Below are 25278 nucleotides of genomic sequence, written 5' to 3' on the forward strand. Positions count from 1 at the left end.
ATTTGCGATCTAAATGTTAGCTGTGGTGTGTATTGGTTTTAACATTCCTGTCTCAATATAAAATTATGTATAGTATTTTGGGGAATTGATATTTTGAATGGTGTACCTACATGTATTTTATTTAAAAAAATTGTGAATATAATTTCTTTAAATACCAATGTATATTATTTGTTCAAAGTTTTTTTTTTCTGTTCCCAAAATGTTTCCTCTTTTTCCCTCTTTTGGTAAAATAAAACCTTTTAGTGAGAATTCTCAACTATTTTACACAGATAAATGACAATTACATGGATATAGAATAAAGTTATGAACAAAGGAAAGTTTCTGCATCTACAGAATAGGTATGTTATGAAAATACAGGCTTTATAGCCTGCTGTACACTGTTCTTCATAAGCTGCAATATTCGATGGTACAGTGTGATCGCGTGCTACGTGAAAAAAAACGCTTCAACCATGGGCAGGTACTATTGTGTTCTACATTTTTTTTAATAAAAAGCGACTCGATTTTTTAGTAGCGAATTTCCCGCTAGTTTTGGTTGAGCGTGTGTTCCACTACGGTCCGGGAGGCGCTGCTGTCGATTTGTTTACAACTACACTGTGGCTGACTTTCGCCGCCATAGATATCCAACATTTTCCATTGTTTCCCAGTTGGTTTACTTTACGCAATCGGCGCAATCTGTTTTGCGCAAGACAGGATTGTAAATTGTAAGTGACAAGTTGAAGTTGATATTTCTACTGTCGGCGCGGACATGGACATGTATCTATCCATCCTTTGTGCGAGTTCCAAATAATTTGTCGAAAATGAACTGTCAGTGTATGTGGGTAGTTGCGAAAAGTAAAAATTGTTACACATAGGGCTTACGGAGGCTCCAGATATGTCGGGTCGCGTTCGTCAGCAGTCGGACTGTCCGATTGGAAAACAAGGGCCGATGCGAGCTACTTTGCCGGTATCCTCCCTGATGAAGCAGTCAGGAGGCCTCCGCAAGAGTTGCGGCAACAGTCCGACATTGTCTCCGACCAACAATTGGAGAAGGGCTTCTCCAGACCATTCACTATCAGGACAAAGAAGCCCGGGAGCACTTAATTACAAAGGTAATTGTCTGGACCTACAAATTGTTCAAATTACAATATTTTCTACTTTTTATTGTTGCAAACACCAATAAACCTTTTTTGATTTGTTGTTTCTGGTTACATGAAACAAATAAATTTGGAATTAATTTTAATTAGATTTTAAAGTTTAAAAATTATGTCCAATAATTTTTGTTGATTAGTTTATTTTATTTACAAAAATATGGTTAACCTTGACAAATTAATAATTAATAAGGTAATTGTGGTTTTATCAGGACGGATTCGGAATGATACAAATGTGATACGCAGAACGGCTTCCCTGGACGCAATCCACCAGAGAAGCCAATGGCCAAGGGATTGCTTCTATTTACACAGCGGCTTACTTCAGGTGGACAAGGCCACGCAGGTATGATTCATGTTTTTCTTAATTTTTTAAAAAAGAATTATAAACATTACCAGGTTATGAATAACCTCACAATATTTGAAAATCTCCTTCTATTACTGCAGTAAGCGGAAAATGTTGCTTGTGTTGTGATGGAGGACTTAGCCAGTCGAGAAATTGAACTCACAACACATGGGTGGGAGCCAAACGTGATGCCAACTCAGCCAATGACCGCTCAATATTGCTTGCATTATCCAAATGTTTATTGCCTGATAATTCAACATCACCATAATTATAATCGGATCTTTTATCCTAGGCAGGAAATATTATTATTCCCGTGATGAAGGCTGATGTACTTGTGAAGGCTGAAAAAATATATTTCTGTTTTTGGCCTTCAACAGGTTAATCATACTGGTTTATCTAAGTTTCAACATTTTTTTGAAAACAGTATGGATTTAACTCCATGTTGTATTATTGTATTTTTTGACTGCTAAATGGATCATAGCTAATGAGAATATTTCACCGAAATAAATCAAAAGCTACATTAGAAAAATAATTATTGACTGTCTATAAAGGGCATCAGTCATGATTGTGCTCTCATACATGAGTCAATAATTTATATTTTTCTCTAAATATCAAAAGAACAAAAGGCAATTTTGCTGATCAGAATTTATTTATTATTTTTATTATAAAACATTTATGTTACTAGAATTTTAATAATAACAAAAAATTAATCACGCAAAGCTGCCACAAGGCATCTTGTCTGCTTGTTCTACAATTTTCTTTAATTTAATAAACATAACACATAATCATTTTGTTGGTAAATTTAATTTCACAACAATGTCTATCTGTAATGCACTGGTTTCTTCTGATTGTAGCTGTTTTCTTTATCACGATAATTGTAAATAATAATGTTAATAATAATCAATTCGGATATAGATATATGTAACATAAATGAAGCTGTTTTTAAAAGCCATGCTTTGTTACTGCTAATATAGGAGATAATCTACTTTAATATTTATTTTAATTTTGTATCTGCTACTTATTATTATATTTATGTACTTAATTCTGCTATATAAATTTATTAAACAAATTAACAATTTTCTAACATTGTTGAAAAATTTAATTGCGACCTTTCACGAAAGTGAAAAATTATTTGTACCATAAGACTAGCAGAGAATGACAATAATAAGACGTTTTGTGAAAACTGACCTCAAGAGCGGATATTATAATTCCAATTTTGAAAAAGATAATTGAAATAATTTCCTGTTAAAATTATATTATAGGTAGGTACCTACTTTATTGCTTGTCTGGATTCAATTTTGGTTCCAATTTTGAAAATTACTCTTAATTTCAAAGCAAATTTGAGGTCATTGTATGTCAATAATTTCACACAGGAATAACGCACATCATAGTCAACCGAAATTAGTATGTCTGATTTTTCTTTTCTTTCATGAATTTTTATAATTATTTTGTTTACTGTTTTTGCTCTTCTCAAAAGTTGTGATTTGTCACTTGCCCTTTTGGCTTTGAACAGTTGACATAATGTTAAGTGAAATTTCATAGATTATGGTAGAAAGAAGGAAATAAATTGGATTCTTATTGAGAAACATGTTTCATGTAATGTTTCAAAAACCTGAATCTATTGTTCAAATATAATATAGAAAATGAAAAGATGTCACGTTAGGAATCAAACAGTAGTAAATATTGTTTTAGTGTATTGAATTTATTTTTTCAATTGTATTAAAAAAAAAATTCGGTAATTTTTGGATAGGGCCTGACACGCTTATTACGAATATTTTTTAGAAAAAAACTTTATGTTCGCCTTAATTACTATAAAAGAAAACTTTCTGCATTTCGGGCGGCGGAAAATTATGAATTTAAATTTTCAATTGCGTTAACCAAAATTCACTTCGCGAATCGATGCGGCGGCAATCAGCTGCCATTAGGTACGTCACTGTTATGTTGGTATCCCTGATACATTGATTTGTATCACAAACCATGTTACACAAACCTAGCGTAGCCGGTAAACTAGTTGAAAACTGGGATGTTTTTCTTGCCTTGACGCGAGCAGGCGTTATTAAGGGGCACTTTCCTTTGTATCACAAACCATATTACACAAACCTCGGCATCCCACGAAGATAGCAACGGTCGTATTTAGCTCTTGTTAATGCATCAGTGATACCAACATAACAGTGCGTTCCTAATGGCGTCGCGTTGTCGCCACATCGATTCGCGAAGTGAATTTTGGTTTTATGCAATTGAAAATCAAAATGCATAATTTTCCGCCGCCCGAAATGCAAAAAGTTTTCTTTTATAGTAATTAAGGCGAATATAAAGTTTTTTTCTAAAAATTATTCGTAATAAGCGTGTCAGGCCCTATCCAAAATTTACCAAAAATTCTAACCTAGTTAATAGATTATTCAAGAAGTAATAAAGATTGTTTATTGACTAAATTTGTTTTCCGAAGCAGTAATTACTATTGAACGGTGAGCTCTGGCATTATGAAATTTGCACAGTTTTTCTGTCTGGAATTTCTAAGTCTAACTATTTTTAGCCCGCTACGTCTTTTCTGTCATCAGATGTAATTTTGAAATATTAATTTGATTGTCAAACAATAAGACGAGACATCATTGCTAGAAGGCATGTTTTTTTAATATTGTTCAAGAAAAATCGAAAAAAAATAGTATCGAAATCTCTACTCTGCAGCAGAGATCGACATACTGAAAGTATAAGAATAATTATGTCAAGCCACTAGTTACACATGTTTTTGAAAATAGATTGTTACGCTTTGATTAATTGAATCTACGTTTTAGTACTTTAACACATTATTTGGAAGCTATTTGCGTACAAATGAATGCAGGTCGCAATAGTAATTTACCTCTGCCCTTTGCAAACTGCCAAGAGTCATTATCACAACACAATAATTAATCACAACATGAGCATCAGCACTTCCGGCGGTCCCCTCAATATTAAATAATAAACCTCCACTTGAAGAGAATAGCAGGTCGCCATTGGGTACAGGGTGTTTTGAATGTATCTTTAATAAGTTACAACATTCTTTAACCATATATGTTCGAAGAACGAACAGGGGTTGGAATAGCCGCCCTTTACAGGGCTATTCCACACAGATAAAGTATAAATTAATTATATAGCTTGTGACAGGCGATGCGAAAACACAATGCATAACGTTAATTCACAATCAACTTACCGGGAGGAGATGGTGAAATCTGCATAGTGAGCATCATCTGTCAGCACTGGAAAGTTTAGCGTGGTTGTTAGCACTCGTTATTTTAGATTAAATTGCGATAAAAAATACGTAAGATAATTATTTCGATAAGGAACCGGCAATGTTGTTATGACGGGACGAACGGTTTTTGTGCGACTGCTCGGCCCACGGCCTCCGTGGATCCAGCTGACATGTGCGAAATTTAAACTATACAGTTCAAATTCTGACGATACGATTGGTTAGTACACGGCCTGTCAAAAGCAATTGGCGTTACGGAACATTCCGCCCACCAAAATACAACAACGTGTATTTTAAAGAAAATTTAGAAACCAAAACGGGCAATGCTGTGGAACGTTGCGTGAATGAAGAACAGTGAAAAGAAATAAGAAAAAAGAAAAAAATATATTAATAATAATAATAAAAAAGATAAGAAAAGAAAATAATGCAAATAAGAATAACGAAAATCGATAAGAGAGAATGCGCCGCGGAAGCGAAGATGATTAGTCACATTGACTAGGCAATGGACATAATTTAGTTAATGGTCTCGTGAGAAGAGAACCATTCGATGTACGAACCGTAGCGATACGCACAACGACGTCGGGGCCTGGGTGACAGTGTTCTCGATGTAGAGCGTCTATCACAAGAGAAGTAAGCTTAGATTCGCGAGGAAGTAGGGCAGGATGTTTATACTCGAATTTGAGCCCAGATCGTGATAAACTGCCACCCACCCTGAGCACACCGTGGTCGTCAATGAAGGGATTAAGCTTCCGCATTTGTTTCGACATAAGGTTGCCCTCTTTCAAGCGCGTGATATCATCATTAAAATGTACATGTTGAGTGCGTTTAACTACTGTCAAAAGTGAAGTGTGAATTTCGGCACGGTTTAATGGAAGATACAAACGACGAGATTCTTTATTCTGTAGGTTGTAGATGAATCTAAGACAGTAACCGAGAATGCGTTGGATCTTCTGAATCGAAGAAAATTTAATTAGTAATAGGTCCACCAGATTTTCGTCCTGTTGGACAAATAACGATCGAACTCGTTCCTCAGAGTGAAGTTCAATTTCGTCGACATTGCCATCGAAAGACGGCCAAGAATCGAATGACTGGATCCGCCACGAAGGCCCCGCCCACCATAACGTGTGATCGATCCGATCGGCTGGGGATTGACCACAAGAAGCGACATCCGCTGGATTATCTCCAGATGACACGTGATGCCAGGAAGTCCCTTCGAGGGCATCTTGAATGTGACTGACACGGTTAGCCACGAAAGTCTTCCAGCGACACGAAGGAGAACGTAACCAGGCGAGCCCGATGGTTGAATCCGACCACGCAAACGTATTGGAGATCGGAAGCAATTGGTGCTCTTGGATGGGTTCCGACGAATGAAAACGCCAAAATATTCTGTGAAAAGCACGATCTGGTTCTTGAACCAATATTTGGCGATACATTTGTCGTACATCAGCAGTGAACACTAACACTGATGGTGTACGGAATTTTAGCAAAAGCTCCAGCAGGTTCTTTTGAAGCTTTGCACCGAAAATCAAGGTATCATTTAACGAGGATCCGTTCACATCCGTCGCTGAGGCGTCAAAAACCACTCTTAAGTAAGTGCTAGCGCTGCCTGGACGAAGAATGCAATGATGAGGTGTGTGATACTTTCCCTTGTGCAAATCTTTTCCAGGAACACGAGTCATGTGACCACTGTGTAAATAATCAGTCATGAAAGCAGAATGTTGTTCACGTAAGGTTGGATTTGCTATGAGTTTGCGCTCGAGTGAATGGAATCTGCGTAAAGCGATCTCACGCGACCCTGGGAAAGAGATATCCCTTCCCCTTTCTCGAAAAGGCAAGGATACGATGTATCTTCCCGAAGATCCGTCCCGTGAGTGGTCAGTGCAGTACATTTGTTCACAAAGTTGTTCCTCAGGAGTAAGGTGTGAAGACTGGGGAATGGTGTCTAACTCCCACAGTTGCTGGACCTCTTCGTGAAGCCGGTCCTCGTTAGTAACGATGAAAGATTTCGTTTCGTGAGCAGTGTCCGAACCAACTGAACCTAGAAGAAGCCAACCAAATGCAGAATTGAAAGCTGATGGCTGACGTGGACCACCATTCACATTACCAGGTCTCAGAAGAGAAGAGAAAACCTCAGCACCCAGAAGAAGATCAATCGGTCCCGGTTTGTGACAGTCAGGATCGGCAAGAGGCAAGTTTCTCAACTGATGCCACGATGACTTATCTAGACGAACAGTTGGCATGTTGCCACAGATACTAGGCAGCGTAAGTGCCTTGATGTTGAAGAGAACCCGTCCCTTAACACCGATCTCTAACTGAATGACTCCTGACGTGGTTGCGGAAGATTGGCCTAAGCCGTTAACTCTCTGAGAACTGGCTTGACGAGGGATGCCTACGAGCTCCGCAGCACGATCGGTGATGAAGTGAGCTTGACTGCCCGAATCGATCAATGCGCGAAAGGTTTGGAAACGGCCGGATGAATCGCGAATGCCAACATTGGCGGTTGACAATAGTACTATGGACTTGTCTCCTAAGTTGGTGAGGACCTGAATTTTAGAGTCGGAAGAAGGCTCCTGGTCCGTAGACGTCGTGGAGTGTTGATACTGATCTTCCAAAGAAGCGTTTTCGTCTCGATGGAGCAAAGTATGATGTTTTTGCTGACATTTTTGACATGTAAACAAAGATTTACAATCTTTAAGATAATGAGAAGAATGAAGACAATTGAAACACCAACGGTGTGATTGAACAAACTGTAGGCGATCCTGAACTGACTTGAGTGCAAATACCTTGCACTTGGAAATGGAGTGGTCTTCCCCGCAACAGGAGCATTTCAGATAAGTGGTGGAGTTCGAGGACCTATTTGTTTTAGGCTGTCCTTTCTTAAGATCGCAAAGAAGCGTTGAAGTGAGTTTTTTGGCAGCCTGATTAAAGTTCCGTTCAAGAGGTTTGTCAATAGTACTGCTATCGCGAGTCGAAAAATGTAAGTCTCGTACAAGAGCTTCGCATTTGTTATAAAGAAACTCTTTGAGTTTCAAATATGAAGGCAGCTTGGTAGGAGACTGAAGTTGTTCGAATGCGCATCTTGTAGGTGAATCTAATTTCGACAGAATTAAATAACAAAGCACGAAGTCCCAATTATCTGTTGGGAGATCCAATTCTTTTAAAATTGTTAAATCCTCATTAAATACATCGAACACGCGACGGAATTCAAAAGGATCGTTGGGCGGAAAATTTAAATTTTGCATTTCCCGCCAACACGTAAATGCGAGTTCACGCGCGTTACGATAGCGCGCGATTAATCTTTGATATGCTTCAACGTAGTGAGCTCCTTGTACTGGAAATGTCCGAATTAACCCTAAAGCTTCTCCAGATAAACATGAGAACAAATACTGCATGCGTTCGATGTTGGATAAAGATTTGTTTTCATGAATCAGAGCGTTAAACATGTCGTAAAATTCGGGCCATTGCTTGACATTTCCAGAAAATATTGGAATGTTTATTTTTGGTAATTTAACGTTTGTGCACGCATTCGCGGTCTTACAATCAAGAGGCTGACTGGTTAACTCCTGGTAAATTTCGACAATTTGATAATACATCTCGTCAAAGGTTTCGCGAATTTTATCCTCATCAATTTCGTTTGTGTCATCTAAAGCTAATATTTCCGCGTGAGACGTTTCAAATTCAAGAACTATCTTTTCCAGAGTAGTATAATGCGCTAACAGTAAGTTGCACTTAGTTGCATCGTGCAAAGCGCTTTTTGCTATTTCATGTGTCTTGAGTAATCTATTATTCGCTAATGTCCGTTTCCGGCGCAATGTTTGAATTGCTGGGGCCATGTTGAATAAACACGATTGGAAACGTACCCAAAAACGAAACGAAAATAAATAATAATAATATAATCTATTACAATTATATGCGCGGTAGGTCGTAAATACTCAAGAGCTAGGTACCTACCTAATTACTGTTCGAATTGATTATTATTTAAAATTTAAGAAACATTCCACAGCATTATCCGTTTTGGCATAGATAGATAATAATCTTTAAGTTCCCTGGTTTCGGCACCAAAAATGTTCGAAGAACGAACAGGGGTTGGAATAGCCGCCCTTTACAGGGCTATTCCACACAGATAAAGTATAAATTAATTATATAGCTTGTGACAGGCGATGCGAAAACACAATGCATAACGTTAATTCACAATCAACTTACCGGGAGGAGATGGTGAAATCTGCATAGTGAGCATCATCTGTCAGCACTGGAAAGTTTAGCGTGGTTGTTAGCACTCGTTATTTTAGATTAAATTGCGATAAAAAATACGTAAGATAATTATTTCGATAAGGAACCGGCAATGTTGTTATGACGGGACGAACGGTTTTTGTGCGACTGCTCGGCCCACGGCCTCCGTGGATCCAGCTGACATGTGCGAAATTTAAACTATACAGTTCAAATTCTGACGATACGATTGGTTAGTACACGGCCTGTCAAAAGCAATTGGCGTTACGGAACAATATATGTATAAATAATGTATTTGGAACCTATAATTATTATTGGTGCTTGATGTTAAAATCTCAGCCATACATTGATGAACTGAACCGATACAACGATCTGGAGGTGTCATCCACGCTTATGGTAATTCCTCGACACAGCATCTCCAAAGATGATATAGGCTGCTGTGTGGAGTTTATATAATAATGTATTACAGTGACCAAAAGAAACTAAATAACATTCTCATCTGTCTTCTGCTCCTACCTACTTACAATTGACTCAGTTCTATTTAAATTCTGTTTAGCACCTAATGCCTCTGACCTTTTGTAATGTACTTCAGAACTTACTGTCAGAATACATATTCTGCAGAAAATATGTTCGAATTACATTTGATTCCAGATAAATTAGCAATTTTTTAACGTATTTCAAAATATAATACTGTTCTTGGAAGCAGATGAAAGACTCTTCCAGATTTTAGTATTACAAATCGACATATGCAATTGAAAATATTATATAATATTGCAAACAAAGATAAAGTTTTTAAAGTCGCTTACCGGTGGTTTTTAATGTGTAAACTGTAATTACTTTACAAGAAACTAAAATACTTATCTAATTAGACAAAGGTATTAGAAAAGTTATTGTTACTTCACTTTTTTTTGTTTCGTAATATAATTTTATTTTGAATCGAAATAAAATTGAAAACACCACTATTCAATTAAAAAGGATCGACATGTTTCCAAACCAATGGTTTATTCGTCAGGATAAACATATAATTATAAATAATAAATGTAGTTCTTCGTCGGGATAAACATATAATTATAGATAGTAAATATAGTTCTTCATCAGGATAAAGGTATAATTATATATAATACATATAGTTCTTCGCCAGGATAAACACATCATTATATATAATAAATACAGTCCTTCATCAAGATAAACATATAATATAAACATACAATATATAATTCCTGAATAAGAAACCATTGGTTTTCAAACATGTCAATCCTTTTTTTCATTAAATAGTGGTGTTTACAAAGTTATTAATTTAATTTAAATTAAAATGACACCACAAAGTGATTTGTAATTAACACACTTCGGGCGGGAAGGGTAGTTCTACCAGTCCTACTTTAATGGTGGAAATGGCATTGCTGTACAATAATTTTATATCAATTTCTTTGTAAGGGTCCCAATTAAATGTATATGTATTTAAAAATCTGAACCAAGTCTTCCCCACCTTCTAATTCTTGTGCGGAAGAATATTTTATCAAAAGGAATCTATATTTAAACCCGTACAGCAGGTTATACCTCCTTACAGTTATTGCACCGGAGATGCAGAAGTTTTTTGTTTTCTTTTGTAATGATATGTGAGAAATCATGTCAAAAAAAAAATTTTTCATGTAATAAAATATATACATTTTTTACAAATAAAACATCACTAAATGGCCCAACACTGACTTTAACTTCAGTTTATGGAGTCGTATTACAAAAGTAGGCTTTGATTTCAGACAATACTTTTATAGTTGGGGTATGGGGAATACTATGCAAAAACATTAATTAAAATATATGTATTATTTTCAAAGATATAGCCGTTTCAAACAAAATCTATTTTCTCAAATGGGACCCTTGTTTTCGCACGCATGAAATGTGCTAACGTTGACAAATATTTTTCATCGTTTATCCTTGACAAAAAGACTACGATTGTCATCTGTGGAGAATACCTCCCAAAATGGCCCAAGGAGTTAACTTAGTCTGAGTTGTGTAGTTTATCTCTATACTGCAATCAACTGCAAAGAAAATTGTGCCTCGTTTTCTTCAATGTGTGGGGATTAATGCTCGGTTTTATATACTTCGTTATTATTTGAACAAAATGCCAAACTTCATTATAGTGAAATCTTTGCATTATTTGCCCTTAACCAATATCATACTAATTTGAAAGCAAAATAACTACATATAATTTGGCCAAGAATTAGGCCCGGTTGTTTGCAGAAATTCACATGTGACAAAGTCATCAAATGTCCAATCAGCACAATTTTGTTTTTTGACGGTTGGAAGGTTCTTGTAATGCCGATTGTAACTCAGTTTTGGCTTTTGAACAAATTGTGATCAGTAGACTGTCAACACTCAATGCACCTAGAATCGGTGTTTTACAGCAACCTTTCAAATGTAAAAAAAAAAAAAAAAAATGGCGCTGAATGGCCATTTGATGACAATGCTACATTTGAATTGTGTGGATAAAACGCAAATGCCTGGATATGTGACTAGCTCTCTATTACAACCTATATTGAGGAGTCCTTTGCAGTGTGTCAACAATAGTATTCTATCAGCATGTTAACCTTTCATCTCTTATCTCCAGTAAATACATAATAACAGGGGACAACCCATTATCTACATCACTGAGCAGTGTACCTATGGAAAAAACGAGATTAATTACTATTATTTCTTTCTATATGCATAATACAATAGTATGTCATGTTGTTTTGAATTGTTTGTTTTTAATAAATGTATTTAATCAATTTTCGGTATATTGTGTACATAAAGTATCTTATCTTAGAGTATTAATTTTACACTGCTGGAAAATTTGTAAATCTTATATTTGAGGTAATAAGAAATTCGCCTTTACTTATCAACGGATAATTAGCTGCATTAAAATGTGAATTAATATTGTATTTACCTGTATGATTTAAATGATTCTGTATTTGTAAAACTTGGCAAGGCCAAAAAGTTAAGGCAAAGCACTACGTAGTAATGCAAAACGTGTGATTTGGTTTGAAAAATTGATTGATTAGAAGAAATATTCTAGAGGCTTAATTAAATACTGCGAATTGAATACATCTTGGCTTAAGTCTTTTTTAAGTCCAGAATATAAAAAATAATTCTCATTTGTATTGGTGCCATAGTGTTTCTCTACCCTCTTCACAATACATTTCCTACAGCTATTGTACTTTCCACTTCTGATAGCCTCATGTGTTACCTGAGTTGGCAGTGTCTAATCTACACATGTTACTAAAAAAACATCATTTTTATGGAATTCTTGTTAAATTTTGTGGATAGGATAGTTTTGGACCTGATAGGTGGTGCTGTTTTCGAGGTCTAAAAAAAATTTGTTTTTTTTTTCAGCTTTATCATCCAAAAATACATACAATCACAAATATTAAATTCTCTACCCCCCCCCCCCCCACCGTCTCAATATTCTTAATGCGATTTTACATTTTACGGATCTTTTATTGGAAAAAAGGTCGTAATTCATTTTTAAGTTGTGTAGCTTTAATAAAGATAAATTATCTATTCACATTGGCAACGACGGATTGACAAAAAATATTGTTCAACAAATCGCACTACATTAAATTAAAATTCATTACTATAATTTAAAACAACAATATTGTTTAAATTTACGAATCAATCTTTATTTACCTCGTATATAACATTTAATTTTTATCCAATATCAAATATGTACCAATTTTCATTTTATTTTTTACACTTGAATATGAGATGAATAAAAAATGTATATCGAAAGTGTTTTCTATGGATCATATTTGTACAGCAATCTGTCACACTTTGAAAAACATATACTTCAAGGAAGTTTTAAGAGTATATAACGATACCAGTCACATTTTTTCTTATTTTCTCGGAAATATAAGTCCCGCCCGTTCCAGGGCGCAACATATATTTCAAGGACATATTCATATGTCCTACCCGTACCCGATACTGTTTGACGGTGATGGTTTTTGAGGTGCGATTTACACTAAATAACCTGTTTTTTTTTGTAAATAAAATGAATCAATTCACAAGGCCAAAGGAATCAGATTGAATCGATTCACTACTGTGAATAAATGATGCCCATGTCTATTCCAATTTCAAAATATAATCTTACGTACAAATTAAATATTGTCCTTTCGGAACATTTATCGTTTCTTCAATTCATAATACAAAATATCAACTATTGAAGTTAAAATCTTTAACTTCATATGAAGATAAACGACCAATAAAACTTGCCAAAGCAAAATACATTAAATCTCTTTTGAGATTTTTAAATTTTTACCGAGAGATGGTATTTCTCAAGGCAAATGTTCACGCCAATTGTTTGGAAGAGTTGCAAGATATTAGCGATAAATAAATATATTATTGATACCTAGCCTATTCCCTGAAATAAGTGCAATTTATTTTCAAGTGAATCATCGCAAAATTCTTTCATTTAAAAATAAATACAAGACATTTAACACTTTTATAATCATAGGCAAAAAATAAAGCACAATATAACGTTATTTTGATGTACGTGAGCAGATTCAAAAAAGTTTGGCATAATCTTAAAAATTTCAAACGCTTGTAACTTTTTTGCCATTTTTGCAAAATTGCCCTTATTGCAGTCTAGTCCTCAATTTGGAAACCTAGAGAAAGAACCTCACTACAATTTCATAATTTTATTGGACTGTCAATCCAATATGTTATTGTAATTTCTGAATATACAATGATTGATTGATTCCATATATGTATGTATGTTCCAGACGGATGACGGCTCAAGCCGCTGGGTGAGCACGCCTCCAGGCGGGGGCTCTGAGGACAAGCTGGACCGCCTGCTGCGCCACCACCGCCTGCAGAGGAGCGCACCCCGCCCCACACCCCCGCACCACGAGCATGCCTCGCAGACCATGAGCCCCGTGTTCTGTAAGTTGTACTTCCTACCTTAACAAATACATTAGAACCAAAATCGGCTCATTTTAATATGAGATATGAAGGTATCAGTGAACGGTTAAGGAATTGCTTAGGAACAATTTTACTTTTACTTACTTACTTTTCGCCCACCATGTTAGGGATGTCCTGGTGTGGCGAGATTGCCCTTGGCGAGTCTACAGTGACAATATTACCACAAGCATTGAACCAAATGTTTGTGCAAACATGAAACTTTGGGGCAAAGCTACAATGTTTTTGTTTTCCGTGTTGTGGCCCCAACCCAATGTTTTGAAAACATTTGGTCGCTGAAGACTCGACTTTAGAGAAACAAGACCAAGAAGGCATCACATTCTGTTAAAACGCTTGGATAATCAAAAGTAATTCTGGAGACAAATGTTTAACACATTTGGGAACCTAACCTAACACCAGTTTCGCATAATAAGATGAAGGATTTGATGAAAATAAATAAAGTATCTAATCAACATGTCGCAGCATGTTGAATGTGAAACGGCAAGTGAAGAAGCCTAATCACTTTTGGAGGTTTCTTCAAAACTATTGTGAAGGTAATATATATTATATGTATTTAAATTTCCAGTTTCTGCAATAAAGTCTGGTGGAAGTGTTCCATTACGCGCCGCCCGCAGCTCTGTGGAGGGGCTCAACCAGGAGATAGAGAGGCTGGTGCTGTGTCCCACACCGCCTTTGCATCTCGACAGGCACAGGGACAAGGTAACCAAACCCAATCCAATCCAACCTAACCTAACCTAATTCAACCTAATCTGACCAGTATATTTCGTTATAATAACATTCACCATCTTGTTTGCAAGCAAAGTCAGACTGTTTAAACAACTTTCCAACACTTTGAGAAGCATAAACGGGGAATGGAGATGTGGAACTTTTGCAGAATATTAAAAGAATGAATAGATGCATCAAACTAGTTTTCTTACCTAAGTTTACAGTGATCAAAGCCTTGGCCATTTGTACAAAGTAGCATTGAAGTCGTAGTGAAAGTAAAAATCCTTTTCGACATCAAACATGTGTGTGACATAAACTAAGTTCTTCGAGACAATTAAAAAAGTGCATTAAGCACAAGACGAATTCTAGAGTATTTTAAATATAAAGTTTTTAATTCTTAATAACTTTATCACTATTTTCCTTATCAAATATTTGATGTACTTTTTTAGCACTTTGAAGTAAAAAGTTGTTTACTTACTGGACATTTTTCACACTTTTTTTTGTTTTGCCTAAAATGACTCATTAGCACCATATCGATAAGCGATATTGCTCATGTGATAATGGGCACTTTAAACATTAGAGCAGCTCACATAGCAAAAAACAATTTAAGTAACAAATAATCATTTAATTTGATGGTACAAAGGTACACCAAGATTCTAGGCTTCTTAAATTGGACTCAACAAAAACTGTTGAGTAAATTGTTTATTTTCAATTCACAGTTAATGTGAGATGTAAAGGCCTGCCAATGGAATATCAACATGATGTATATATCAACGTTGTGAACATCCTATGGTATCTTTTCTTTCCATTATAATTGATAGCCTGTTGTGTTAGCTAAACTGGGGAGTTTAAAATAATTACAGTAGATAAATAAAATAATTACAGTAACATTGCTTCAATGCCACAATGAGGAACTGCAGTCAATTTTTTTTTATCAATAACGACCTTCTTACTTAAATATTTGTATTTTTTTTATCAATAATGCCTTCTAACTTTAATATCTGTATATTTTTTATCAATAATGTCCTTCTAACTTAAATATCTGTATTTTTTTTATATCAATAATGACATTCTAACTTAAATATCTGTATATTTTTTTATTGTTATATTTTTTTATTGTTATATTTTTTTTAATAGTTGAGTTTTAATTTTCCGTATCTCCCGAAAACACACTGAATCTATGGATGTGACCCTTGACTTCACCGATGACCAGTCTCAAAAAGTCCACTTTTTTTTTCAACCGGCGCTGTATTTTGAATGGTAGTTGAGACATTTTTTATTCTTAGGAATACCCGCTTTTAACATTGAAGAACACTAGGTAAATTGTTAACATCTCATCACTAATGTTATCATCGTATTGAATCAAAGTGCAAAAATGCATCCATGGCCGCATCTGATCAATAATTTACCAGTGTTTAAAAACCTGCATTAAAACATTTTCTTTGGTTCAAATGTGAATGCGGACCAGAGTTCTAAAATACCCACAAGAGTTTAAGAGATTTTCAATATGGTTGGATAATCTAAAAATGCCCAGAATCCCCGCATTTTCCCCACAAAAAAGGTTCTTCTTGCAAAAAACCCTATTCATGAAAAATCTTAGAAATTCTCTGCAATTTGTGGAATTCTCCACGATTTGGCAACCTTGATGTGGATTTTGCAGACCATAGATATACTACTCACATAGGTTGGTACGACTGAACTGCTGGTTGTGATCAATCAGCAGTTCAGTCGTACCAACCAAACGGTGTGTTATAATTCGTTTTTAAATGACTTATTATAATCTATCCAGGGTGTATCGGCAAGTACCCGACAAACTTTAACCAGCTATTCCTCAGCACATTTGGAGTAAAAAATGTTATGGGCGCTTTGCTGTCCGGTAACATTTTTTTTCCATTAAAAACAAAAAATAAATAAAAAATCCACACTCCGTCACTGTCATTTGCATTGTTTCTCGTGTTCAACAGCTGTTATTAGCAAGTGTGTCAAAAAGTGTCCTCGCTCTTTCGTACACACTGAATAATAATAGTTAATAATGAGACGAATGGTGCCGTGCCATTTCGTTGTGATTGTAAAAGCGCGCCAACGTAGGTACGTACGTACATTATTCAACAAAACTCGAACAAAATATTGCCAGATGGGTTTTCAAACTTTGACAAAGGATAAAACATTGGTGTCATGTGGTGAAAATATGAATAATAATTTTTTATTTAAAAAAAATGTTACCAGACAGCAAAGTGCCCATAACATTTTTTACTCCAAATGTGCTAAGGAATAGGTGGTTAAAGTTTGTCGGGTACGTGCCGATACACCCTGTATACATAAAAATGAATGTTGGTTTGTCCCCTATAGACTCAAAAACTACTGAACCGATTTCGCTGATAATTTCAAAGTTTGTTCTTTGAAATTTTGTCAAGAGTGTTTAGAGAGTGGTTTGAATGGTGGAAGTCGGGCACGCACACGCACAAGGAAGACGTGGCACGATCAAGTAAAACAAAAACTTATAAAAAGTAAACTTTTCAATTCTTTAGAATAATATTATCTCCACCTTAAAAATAGACCCAGTTTTCAGGTGCACTAGAATTCGCAATCTCAAAACTTTACTCCAAACCATTCATAACCCCGAACAGCGCTGGGTTCATGTCTGATATTTAGATATTCAGAATCGGCGTTTATTGATCTATATGAATATATATTTTTTAAGTCATTATATTTTCACTGTAGTTCCTTATCTCCTCAGGCATCAGCCATAGTCGGTCAGAAAGTCAAGAGTATTTCCGCTTTGAAATAAAATTAAAATAAATGGAATATTTCTGAATGTATCCGAAAACTAAAAACTGTTTTTGAAAGGTGATGAAATACGCTTTCAAATTGTATTACATATTAGAAATTAACATATATTTTTGAAATATTAAAATTTTTAATGCAAACTTTAAAAAAAAACTTACATTTTTTGTAAATATGATTACTTATAATGAAAAACTATATATAAAAACACACTTATTTTATTAGACAAATGTATTACAAACGTTATTCACATTGCTACTTATAATTTTGTAATACCTTATGTACTATATCAATGAAACTATAGATATGACTGTTTATTTGTACTTGTTTGTTATATAATGCTTATACTACTACATATTTATACTATTCTGTTAATTTAACACAATGATTAATTGTTAATCTATCACCATCATCATCATCATCATTATTAAACATGTATACTGTTTGAAAATGTACCACGTAATTACATAAAATCTTGTCAATAGGTGTTTGCTGACAAACTACTTGATTAGTTTAGAAGGTTTGAATGTTAATAATCCTGTGGTTAACTTCTAGATTTTAATATAAAGCATGGTGTTTTCTCATTCTAACACCGTTTAGATCATATGTCTCACAATGACAGTGAGGGCCCCTTCCCACTTCCGTTTTAAAATCGGAGGCGGGTCCCGTTTTAAAATCGGATGCCCTAGCGACTGTAGTGAATGTATTGAACTGTTCACACTTGTCCGACACGATTTGAAAATGGATCCGGCATTTATTGTCGGATCCGTTTTCAAATCAGCCAGCGCTAGCGCAGCGCGTCTGTTTTAAAATCGTGTCGGAACTCGCTCGCTCATAGTTTTGTAAAGAGCTGTTCGCACTTGTCGCATAGTCGTTCCGGCAGAGTCCCCGCCACACCCCGACCCCTCCCCGCCCGCTCCCAAGGAAGCAGGCACGCTGCGTTCTTGTGTTCGGTTATTTTGTTAAGTAAATAAATTAAAACTATAAAAAATGGACAAGGAAATAAATCCCGAAAATTTAATCCCACTGTTCGAAGAAAGAGTTGTGCTGTGGGATAAAACGACAGAAGGGTATAAAAATAATTCATTAAAATATCAGCTTGGCGAGAAGTTTGCTGGATTCATGCTGGATTTTGAGAAATTAGAAGAAAAACAAAGAAAAGATTTTGTTAAGTACCGACTTTTATTAAAAATTGTTATTATTTTTTTTGTTTTTATTTTTGATCCTATTGGAGAAACGAAATAGTCAGCGTATTCTGATTGTATATTATTTGTAGTAGGACCACCACGAGTAATGTGTGTTTGTGCACGCATCGGATGCTCCACTGGGTTTGCATTAGTACCATCATACAATGACAACAAGAGCTTCATCTTCGTTCATTGCGCACGATCGTCTACTGAAGAATGAGCCAATAAAATGTTTTGATTGAATCGAAAAAAAAAAAATTCGTAGACTAGGATCCGATTTTAAAACGGGACGGACCCGCCTTCGATTTTAAAACGGAAGTGGGAACGGGCCCTGAGGGAGATACAACGATTTCTGTGAGACCATATAAATTGTTCCCAAAAGCGAACAAATTAGCCTGAATTCATACAATTTTTTTATGCAGGTGACTCCAGAAGGCCACCGTGCCCCTCTGGCTGAACTGCTGAGAAGATCTGTCAACACACAAACTCCGGCCCAGCCTGACAGCCAGTCGCACAGTGCTCAATCTTCTGGTAAGACCCGCATATTCTTCTTAATTACTAATGTATGATTCATTTGTGTAGGTATTCTTTCTTTTCAATCTGATGTATTGTACAAATTACAATTACTAGTCCATCCATACTGAGTTTAAAATAACTAGGTTAATGCTGATTCGTTTAACAGCTATTTGTATTTTTTTAAATTTTAATAACGGACTGTTGGATTTACTCAATTATAATAATCTATTTGTACGCTTAATTTAAAAAATGTCGCAATATATTATGTCATAAAAAGCTAAGTATAATATACAATATACTTTTCATACAAAATTGCAATGCATTATAATGTGTATTACAACACCTTAAGTAACATGATGTCCTCTTGTGGTGAACATATTATAGGGCCCCCTTCTAGAGAATCTCTGTCCAGCGGGTGTTCTCCGGAGAGATATCTCAGACCAGGTCACTTGACTCTTTACAACATTACCCCCCCTCCCCCTTTACTAGCACCCCCTAGCCCTTTTAGAAGTCTAGTCTTATTGACATCTCGTAATGAATAATCGGTTGCCGTGAACTTTTATCGATTTTCTGGAAAAATAATCTTTTTTTCCAATTCCAACTTTCTGCATGAAACAGTTTTTTTTCCATTGAAAAAGTTTAAAATTAAAAAAAACTTTTTGTTATGGAAAATAGCGAAAGAAGTCAGGGCACCTGATGATTAACCATAAAATTAAGGAGACCTAATCTTGGCATGAATTTTTCACAGATTGCATTTTTTGTGATATTTGTGGATCGCCAAGTGCTCCATTTTATGCTGTTGAAATAAAAAAGTATAGAATTCTTTTAGTTTGAAGTAAGAGATTTGTGTGTCTTGTAATTGAAAATCCCAATAGACAACAGCTCTTAGTGATAGTATTAAAATTAGCCACAAAGCATGATTAAAAAAAAAGGTTTTTTATAATATGTATTATGAATAATATGTATATCCTAAATCCCAGAATAATAGCATTAAAATGCATGATTATCCCAAATCATTTAAAATTTTTAAAAATATTTATTTCTGCACAAATTTATTCTTTTGGCATTCCTGATTTAGTGTGGAATCTGACGAGTGTACCCACGAATTGTAACCCAGCAATTTTTGCCTAGATAGCTTGCTACCTACTAAAAACTGAGGCTGAAGGTAGGCACAGATAGTGTGCGGTTAACTTCGGTTTCAGCAGCTGACATTTTTGATCAATGGTTTATATTATATTGATATGATATGATAATTGCAATAAAATCCAAATAAATATATTATTTCTGAACATATCCGAAAATTAAAAACTGTTTTTGATAGGTGATGAATAGTCCAGTCAGTGGGGAGTTTTACCTTGCAAAAGGTTAGGTAGTAGCGATTTTGATATATGTTGTTAAGATTGGGACTCTAAGGAAAAAAAAAAGTTTTCGACCTTGGGAGGGTCGAGCTCGACCCGCCATCTTGGATTGAAGGTGCCAAAATTTGTTTTTTTCAAAATAATTGTGAAGTGGTCGTTTTTACAACCAAATTGTTGAGGGCAAACTTAAAGACAACTAAATTACCTACATTTGTTGTCGAAAGTTTTTTTTTGTAAATCTAATAGGTAACGAGTTACAGTGGCGGAAATGTGAATATTTTTCTAAAAAATGATGAAATTCCCAACTTTGTAATTTTTTCGGGTTATTCATTACATAATTATAATAATTTTGATAACTCATTTCCATACCACTATGAGGTCGAGAACATGGTGCATTTTTTATTGTGGTATCCCCAGTAGGTCTACTCCACAGATATACCAGCGATGGTAGATTTCGAAATTATGTTACATTACTATGAATTATGTTACTATAAATTATGTTACTTAATAACAGTCTTCGTCATCAATGTCATCATCTAACTCATTTCCTGTGATACTGAGATTCTGGGCTTCCATTGACAAAATCTCTTCTTCTTCGTCCTCGACATCGATGTGAACCTCTGGCGAATTTCGGCATGTTTGATCATTACAGCACCCACATACAATAGAACACTTCAATCCAGCTTTCCTGCAGCTACATGCAACGCCGCATCCTCTTTTACAATTGCATGAAATAAATTTTAATAAAGTCTCGGGTGCTGGTTTCTTTGTCATTCTTACTGGAACAAGCCCGTTGGTGTCACGTTTCCAGCCCCAGTTTTCTGATTTTTTCGGATTCCATACCATTTTTGGACTTGATGGTACGTTCTAAATGCATGGTACCGTGCAGCGTCGTTCGTTGGTGGCAAAGAGGCAAGATTGAATTTGCTTTTTGTTGTCGAATTTGCGAAACGTTTGTAGCGGACTTCTTCCAAGGTTTCCTTATCCATGTCACCCCCGTACAAAGCAACAAGACAGAGTGTTCCTGCAACTGCTATGTCTTCTGGTGTTGCATCATGTTGTTTGAAGATTCCTATCATGGCATTGAGTCTTGTTTCGTTTTGCACAAACGAACAAAATTTTGTTTTTCCTTGGTTGAAGAAGGACGATGTTGTATCGCAGCCGCTAAAGGCATGAAGAAACAGAATATTCTCAGCCGCCTCTTTGTATTTCACACTATTCGCGGAATACAGTCTTTCAAAAGTTTTACCTCTCCCGGGTTTGCGAAGATATATACTACTTTTGGGTGGTGCTAATGCTGTCAGCAGAACTAGGAGATCAACGTCTTCGCCAATAATGAAAACAGCGTCATATGATGAACACAAGGAAATCGCAGTATTGACAATCAACTCATCAGCATCTTCTTCAGCCTGCTTAACTGTAAAATCATCCTGTATAAATTGATTTGTAAGCATCGAAATCAGACGGACTTTGTTATTTTCATTGGCTAAAAATCGTTCTTGTGAAACTTGAACTGGCATTGTTTCATCGAAAAGAACATCTGCAGACATGTGCTTCTTCGATCGGCGAAGTCTTTCTGCGGTTTTCGTATTTTTTTCACCATCATCAAGCGGATATCCATCGAAAACAATGACTGCATGTGATCCATAGTGATTTCTTACATAGTGAACGTATTTCTCGCAAATTGACCCAAAATAATCATTCCGATTCCATACAACTTTATGTAAAAGATATCCTCCATCCACAACATTAATTTTGCTACCTCCAAGTTGCTCGCCTTCTGGAAGTTGTTCGAAAACACCATAAAATGATGATTTCGTACCTTTGCGCATTCCTTCTTCAGTGAAAAGCGACAAAGGAAATGGGGCGAGTTCGAATTTAAGGAAGCTTTAGACTAGGATCCCACTATAACAAATCAACGTCATCGAGCACACGGATGATGCTATATAAGTATATTGTAATGTAAAAATACGTTAAAATGATATTGTGTAATATGTTCGTACAAAATTTATCAAGAAAACTGGAGTTTTACAATTTTTTGTCAAAATTTTCTTCTTTCAACCGCTGTAACTCGTTACCTAATTAGACTTACAAAAAAAATTTCTACAAAAAATGTAGGTAATTTAGTTGTCTTTAAGTTTGCTTTGAACAATTTGGTTGTAAAATCAACCACTTCATAATTATTTTGAAAAAACCAAATTTTGGCACCTTCAATCCAAGATGGCGGGTCGAGCTCGACCCCCCCAAGGTCGAAAACTTTTTTTTTTCTTTAGAGTCCCAATCTTAACAACATATGTGAAAATCGCTACTACCTAACCTTTTGCAAGGTGGAGCCCTTTTTTATCCCCCACTGACTGGACTAAAATAAGCTTTCATATATTTTTATTAGATATAAACATATATTTTTTTTTAAATATATTTTTTTATGAAAAAATAAAAAAGTTAAAATGGCTCACATTGCGTTTTTAAACTAAATTTACTGGTAATGAAAAAAAAAGCCACATTTTATTAGACAAACAAACATTGTCATCTCACTTTTTTGTCATTTCATGTAAAAATAAATAATTAAAAAAAAAAATAATAATTCTGTGGTTAACTTTTATTTGAATATAATGTGTTGCTTTCTATTAGACTTATATGAGCTGTTCCCGAAAGGGAACAAATTAGCCTGAGGGATTAAGATTATTATTAGATTTGCTGGTGGTAATAATATATCTGTTTGAAATTCCATAGTAAAAAAAAAGTAAGCCTTGTGTATATATTTGGAATGTTTATGTCAAACTGGCAACGAGCTTGTAGTATTTCATATAAGGTATGCATCTGGTGCTTGTGCGAATATCCGAGTATTGGTGCTCTCTCGTGAACTAGTGAAATTAATGTACCCTTTATTTAAATATGAAATAAATTTTTGCTTACAATTACTTTTTATCATTACATAGTAACTGTTAATAACTTTTAGGAGGCAGCGTGTGTTCCTCTCCTGACCCGGACAGCAATCGGATGGGAACTTCCCCTCACATCAACCGATTCTTGGCACGGGAACCTCCGGATGGCTGTGAGAGGGTAACCACCATTATATCATTTCAATAACCACTATGTACTTACTTACTACCTACTTACGCTTCTCTATCCGGTAGGCTTATTACATACAAACCTTGTAGAGAGTTAACCTCCACACTGTCAGCTAAGTGTTAACTAAGTTTGTTCCTCCAGCAGACGTATTACTCAAAAAAACCTTTTCGGCAGTAATGCATATATGACCGCGTATGTATGTGCGTGATTGCCACCAAAAGCTGATAGAATGCTTTGTCATCGACAACGAGTCTGTATGCCGTGTTTCAGCTCAATCGGATGTCGGGAAGTGGGTTAATTACTGCTTCCAAAAGTTGCATTCATTCATTACCGAAAACAAAAGTGAAATTCGTATAGATCTATTAAAAAAAGCGAAGTTAGGCCACTCTTGAATATATTTTTCTGTAAAACACTAGGTTTTGAAATTTGATAGCCGTTTTGGTGCTTCAGATCATGCTCACAGGAGCTGGTCTCAATTTAATTGGAACATTGACATTGGTGTTTTCACAAACAATAAATTGGTATAGATTATACACAGTTGTGTTTAGTCTCTTCTTCTAGTGGTGTGTAGTAATTAATTGTAAGAGATATAATATCACAAACTTTAGCATGCTTCAGAGATCATTAATGTTTCCCTGGAGCATTTCTTTAATGAATGTAATGTTTGCAGGTAAGCCTCAAGTTCACAGACAATGCGGCGGGCAGCAGCATGGAGCTGGGGGAGATCTCCCCCATCCGGCCCAGCGTGGGCTTCCAACTGCGGCCGTCCCAAGGCTCCGCCTTCCAGCCACTGCAGCCCCCCACACCCTAACCAAATGTGTAGACTATTTTACTATGGTTTCAAATCTCACGATTGCAGGGGCCATTCTCTAATTTGCGGTGGATAGATCAAGTTTCTAGCCGCATTTCAATCAGATTGTTTTTAAGGTTTAAGTGAGGGGTTCCAAAACAGAGACGCAGAACAGCTTTTTGTGGCATCCTCACAAATAATCGGATATAATATTCATCTAGGCACTTCATAAAATTATAATCTTCAGTTTTGTCATTGTATTTTATAAAACTTTTTTTCATGTTAACTAATTGAGATTGTATGATCACTGTGGTCTTTGTTTCTGTACCCCCCCAAGAGTGCCAGCTTATATCCAATGATAAGTATGACATGTGACATCAAAGGGGAAAAGTTTAACTGTAGCTTCCACGTCTATATATCCCGATACAGGTCTGTCAGTTATGTACTGCTATTTAATACAACAGTTAGCAAACCAAAAGGATGAAAACGAGGGAAAGTGGTGTAGAAACTGGGTTTGCCTGCGTATTAGGAATTAGAGAATAGCAGCCCTCACTTCAACGTTTATTTTCTTAGGATCCCGTTATGGTATTAAAATGTATTTTAACCGACGACTGTTTGAAAATGTTAAATTAAAATTTTTCTACAAAAAAAAGACTTTGACTAAACCAAAAGTGCCCATTGAAATAAGTTGATAAAAAATTTTGGCGACGTTTGACCAGGCCCGCCTCGCGCCTCTTCTTCACAGTGTTTAAATGACTAATAGAATAAAATTGTTGAGTTTTATTTTTGCATTGTTGTACTTGCTTATATTCTATGGGTTTGTGAAGACAGGGGCTGAGAGCGGTCCATCAAATACTTGTAGCATCTAGAGATGTAGTGTTTCTTAATGACTTGAGGTAACTTAGGGAAAATGAAGTGACACCCTTTGACGAATAGCTTAAGTGTATTATTACTGTATGTACAGACATATCCAAAATACAGACTGATTATTGAAAA

The 25278-nt window shown here is 35.6% G+C and overlaps 1 protein-coding gene across 1 annotated transcript; it reads left to right on the forward strand.

Annotated features, from left to right (window-relative positions):
- The first annotated feature begins 568 nt into the window (after positions 1 to 568).
- LOC149420455 (protein FAM117B-like) lies at positions 569 to 25278 on the forward strand. Its single transcript, XM_089636149.1, has 7 exons — positions 569 to 1088; positions 1340 to 1470; positions 13675 to 13834; positions 14436 to 14569; positions 18969 to 19077; positions 23380 to 23483; positions 24163 to 25278. Exons 1-7 carry the CDS (start codon positions 872 to 874, stop codon positions 24301 to 24303), a joined length of 996 nt encoding a protein of 331 aa, XP_089492275.1. The 5' UTR covers positions 569 to 871; the 3' UTR covers positions 24304 to 25278.

The sequence above is a fragment of the Hesperophylax consimilis genome, chromosome 10 (genome assembly GCF_061612785.1).
Source record: "Hesperophylax consimilis isolate HC1 chromosome 10, BYU_Hcon_1.0, whole genome shotgun sequence".
In the NCBI taxonomy this organism is placed as follows: Eukaryota; Metazoa; Arthropoda; class Insecta; order Trichoptera; family Limnephilidae; genus Hesperophylax; species Hesperophylax consimilis.

What these genes read in the sequence shown, in the direction of transcription:
- LOC149420455 (XM_089636149.1), top strand. Translation starts at nt 872, where the DNA reads ATGTCGGGTCGCGTTCGTCAGCAGTCGGACTGTCCGATTGGAAAACAA. An exon ending in TCGACAGGCACAGGGACAAG is followed by an intron (nt 14,570 to 18,968) that starts GTAACCAAACCC and finishes TTTTTTATGCAG; the next exon opens with GTGACTCCAGAAGGCCACCG. An exon ending in CTCCGGATGGCTGTGAGAGG is followed by an intron (nt 23,484 to 24,162) that starts GTAACCACCATT and finishes TAATGTTTGCAG; the next exon opens with GTAAGCCTCAAGTTCACAGA.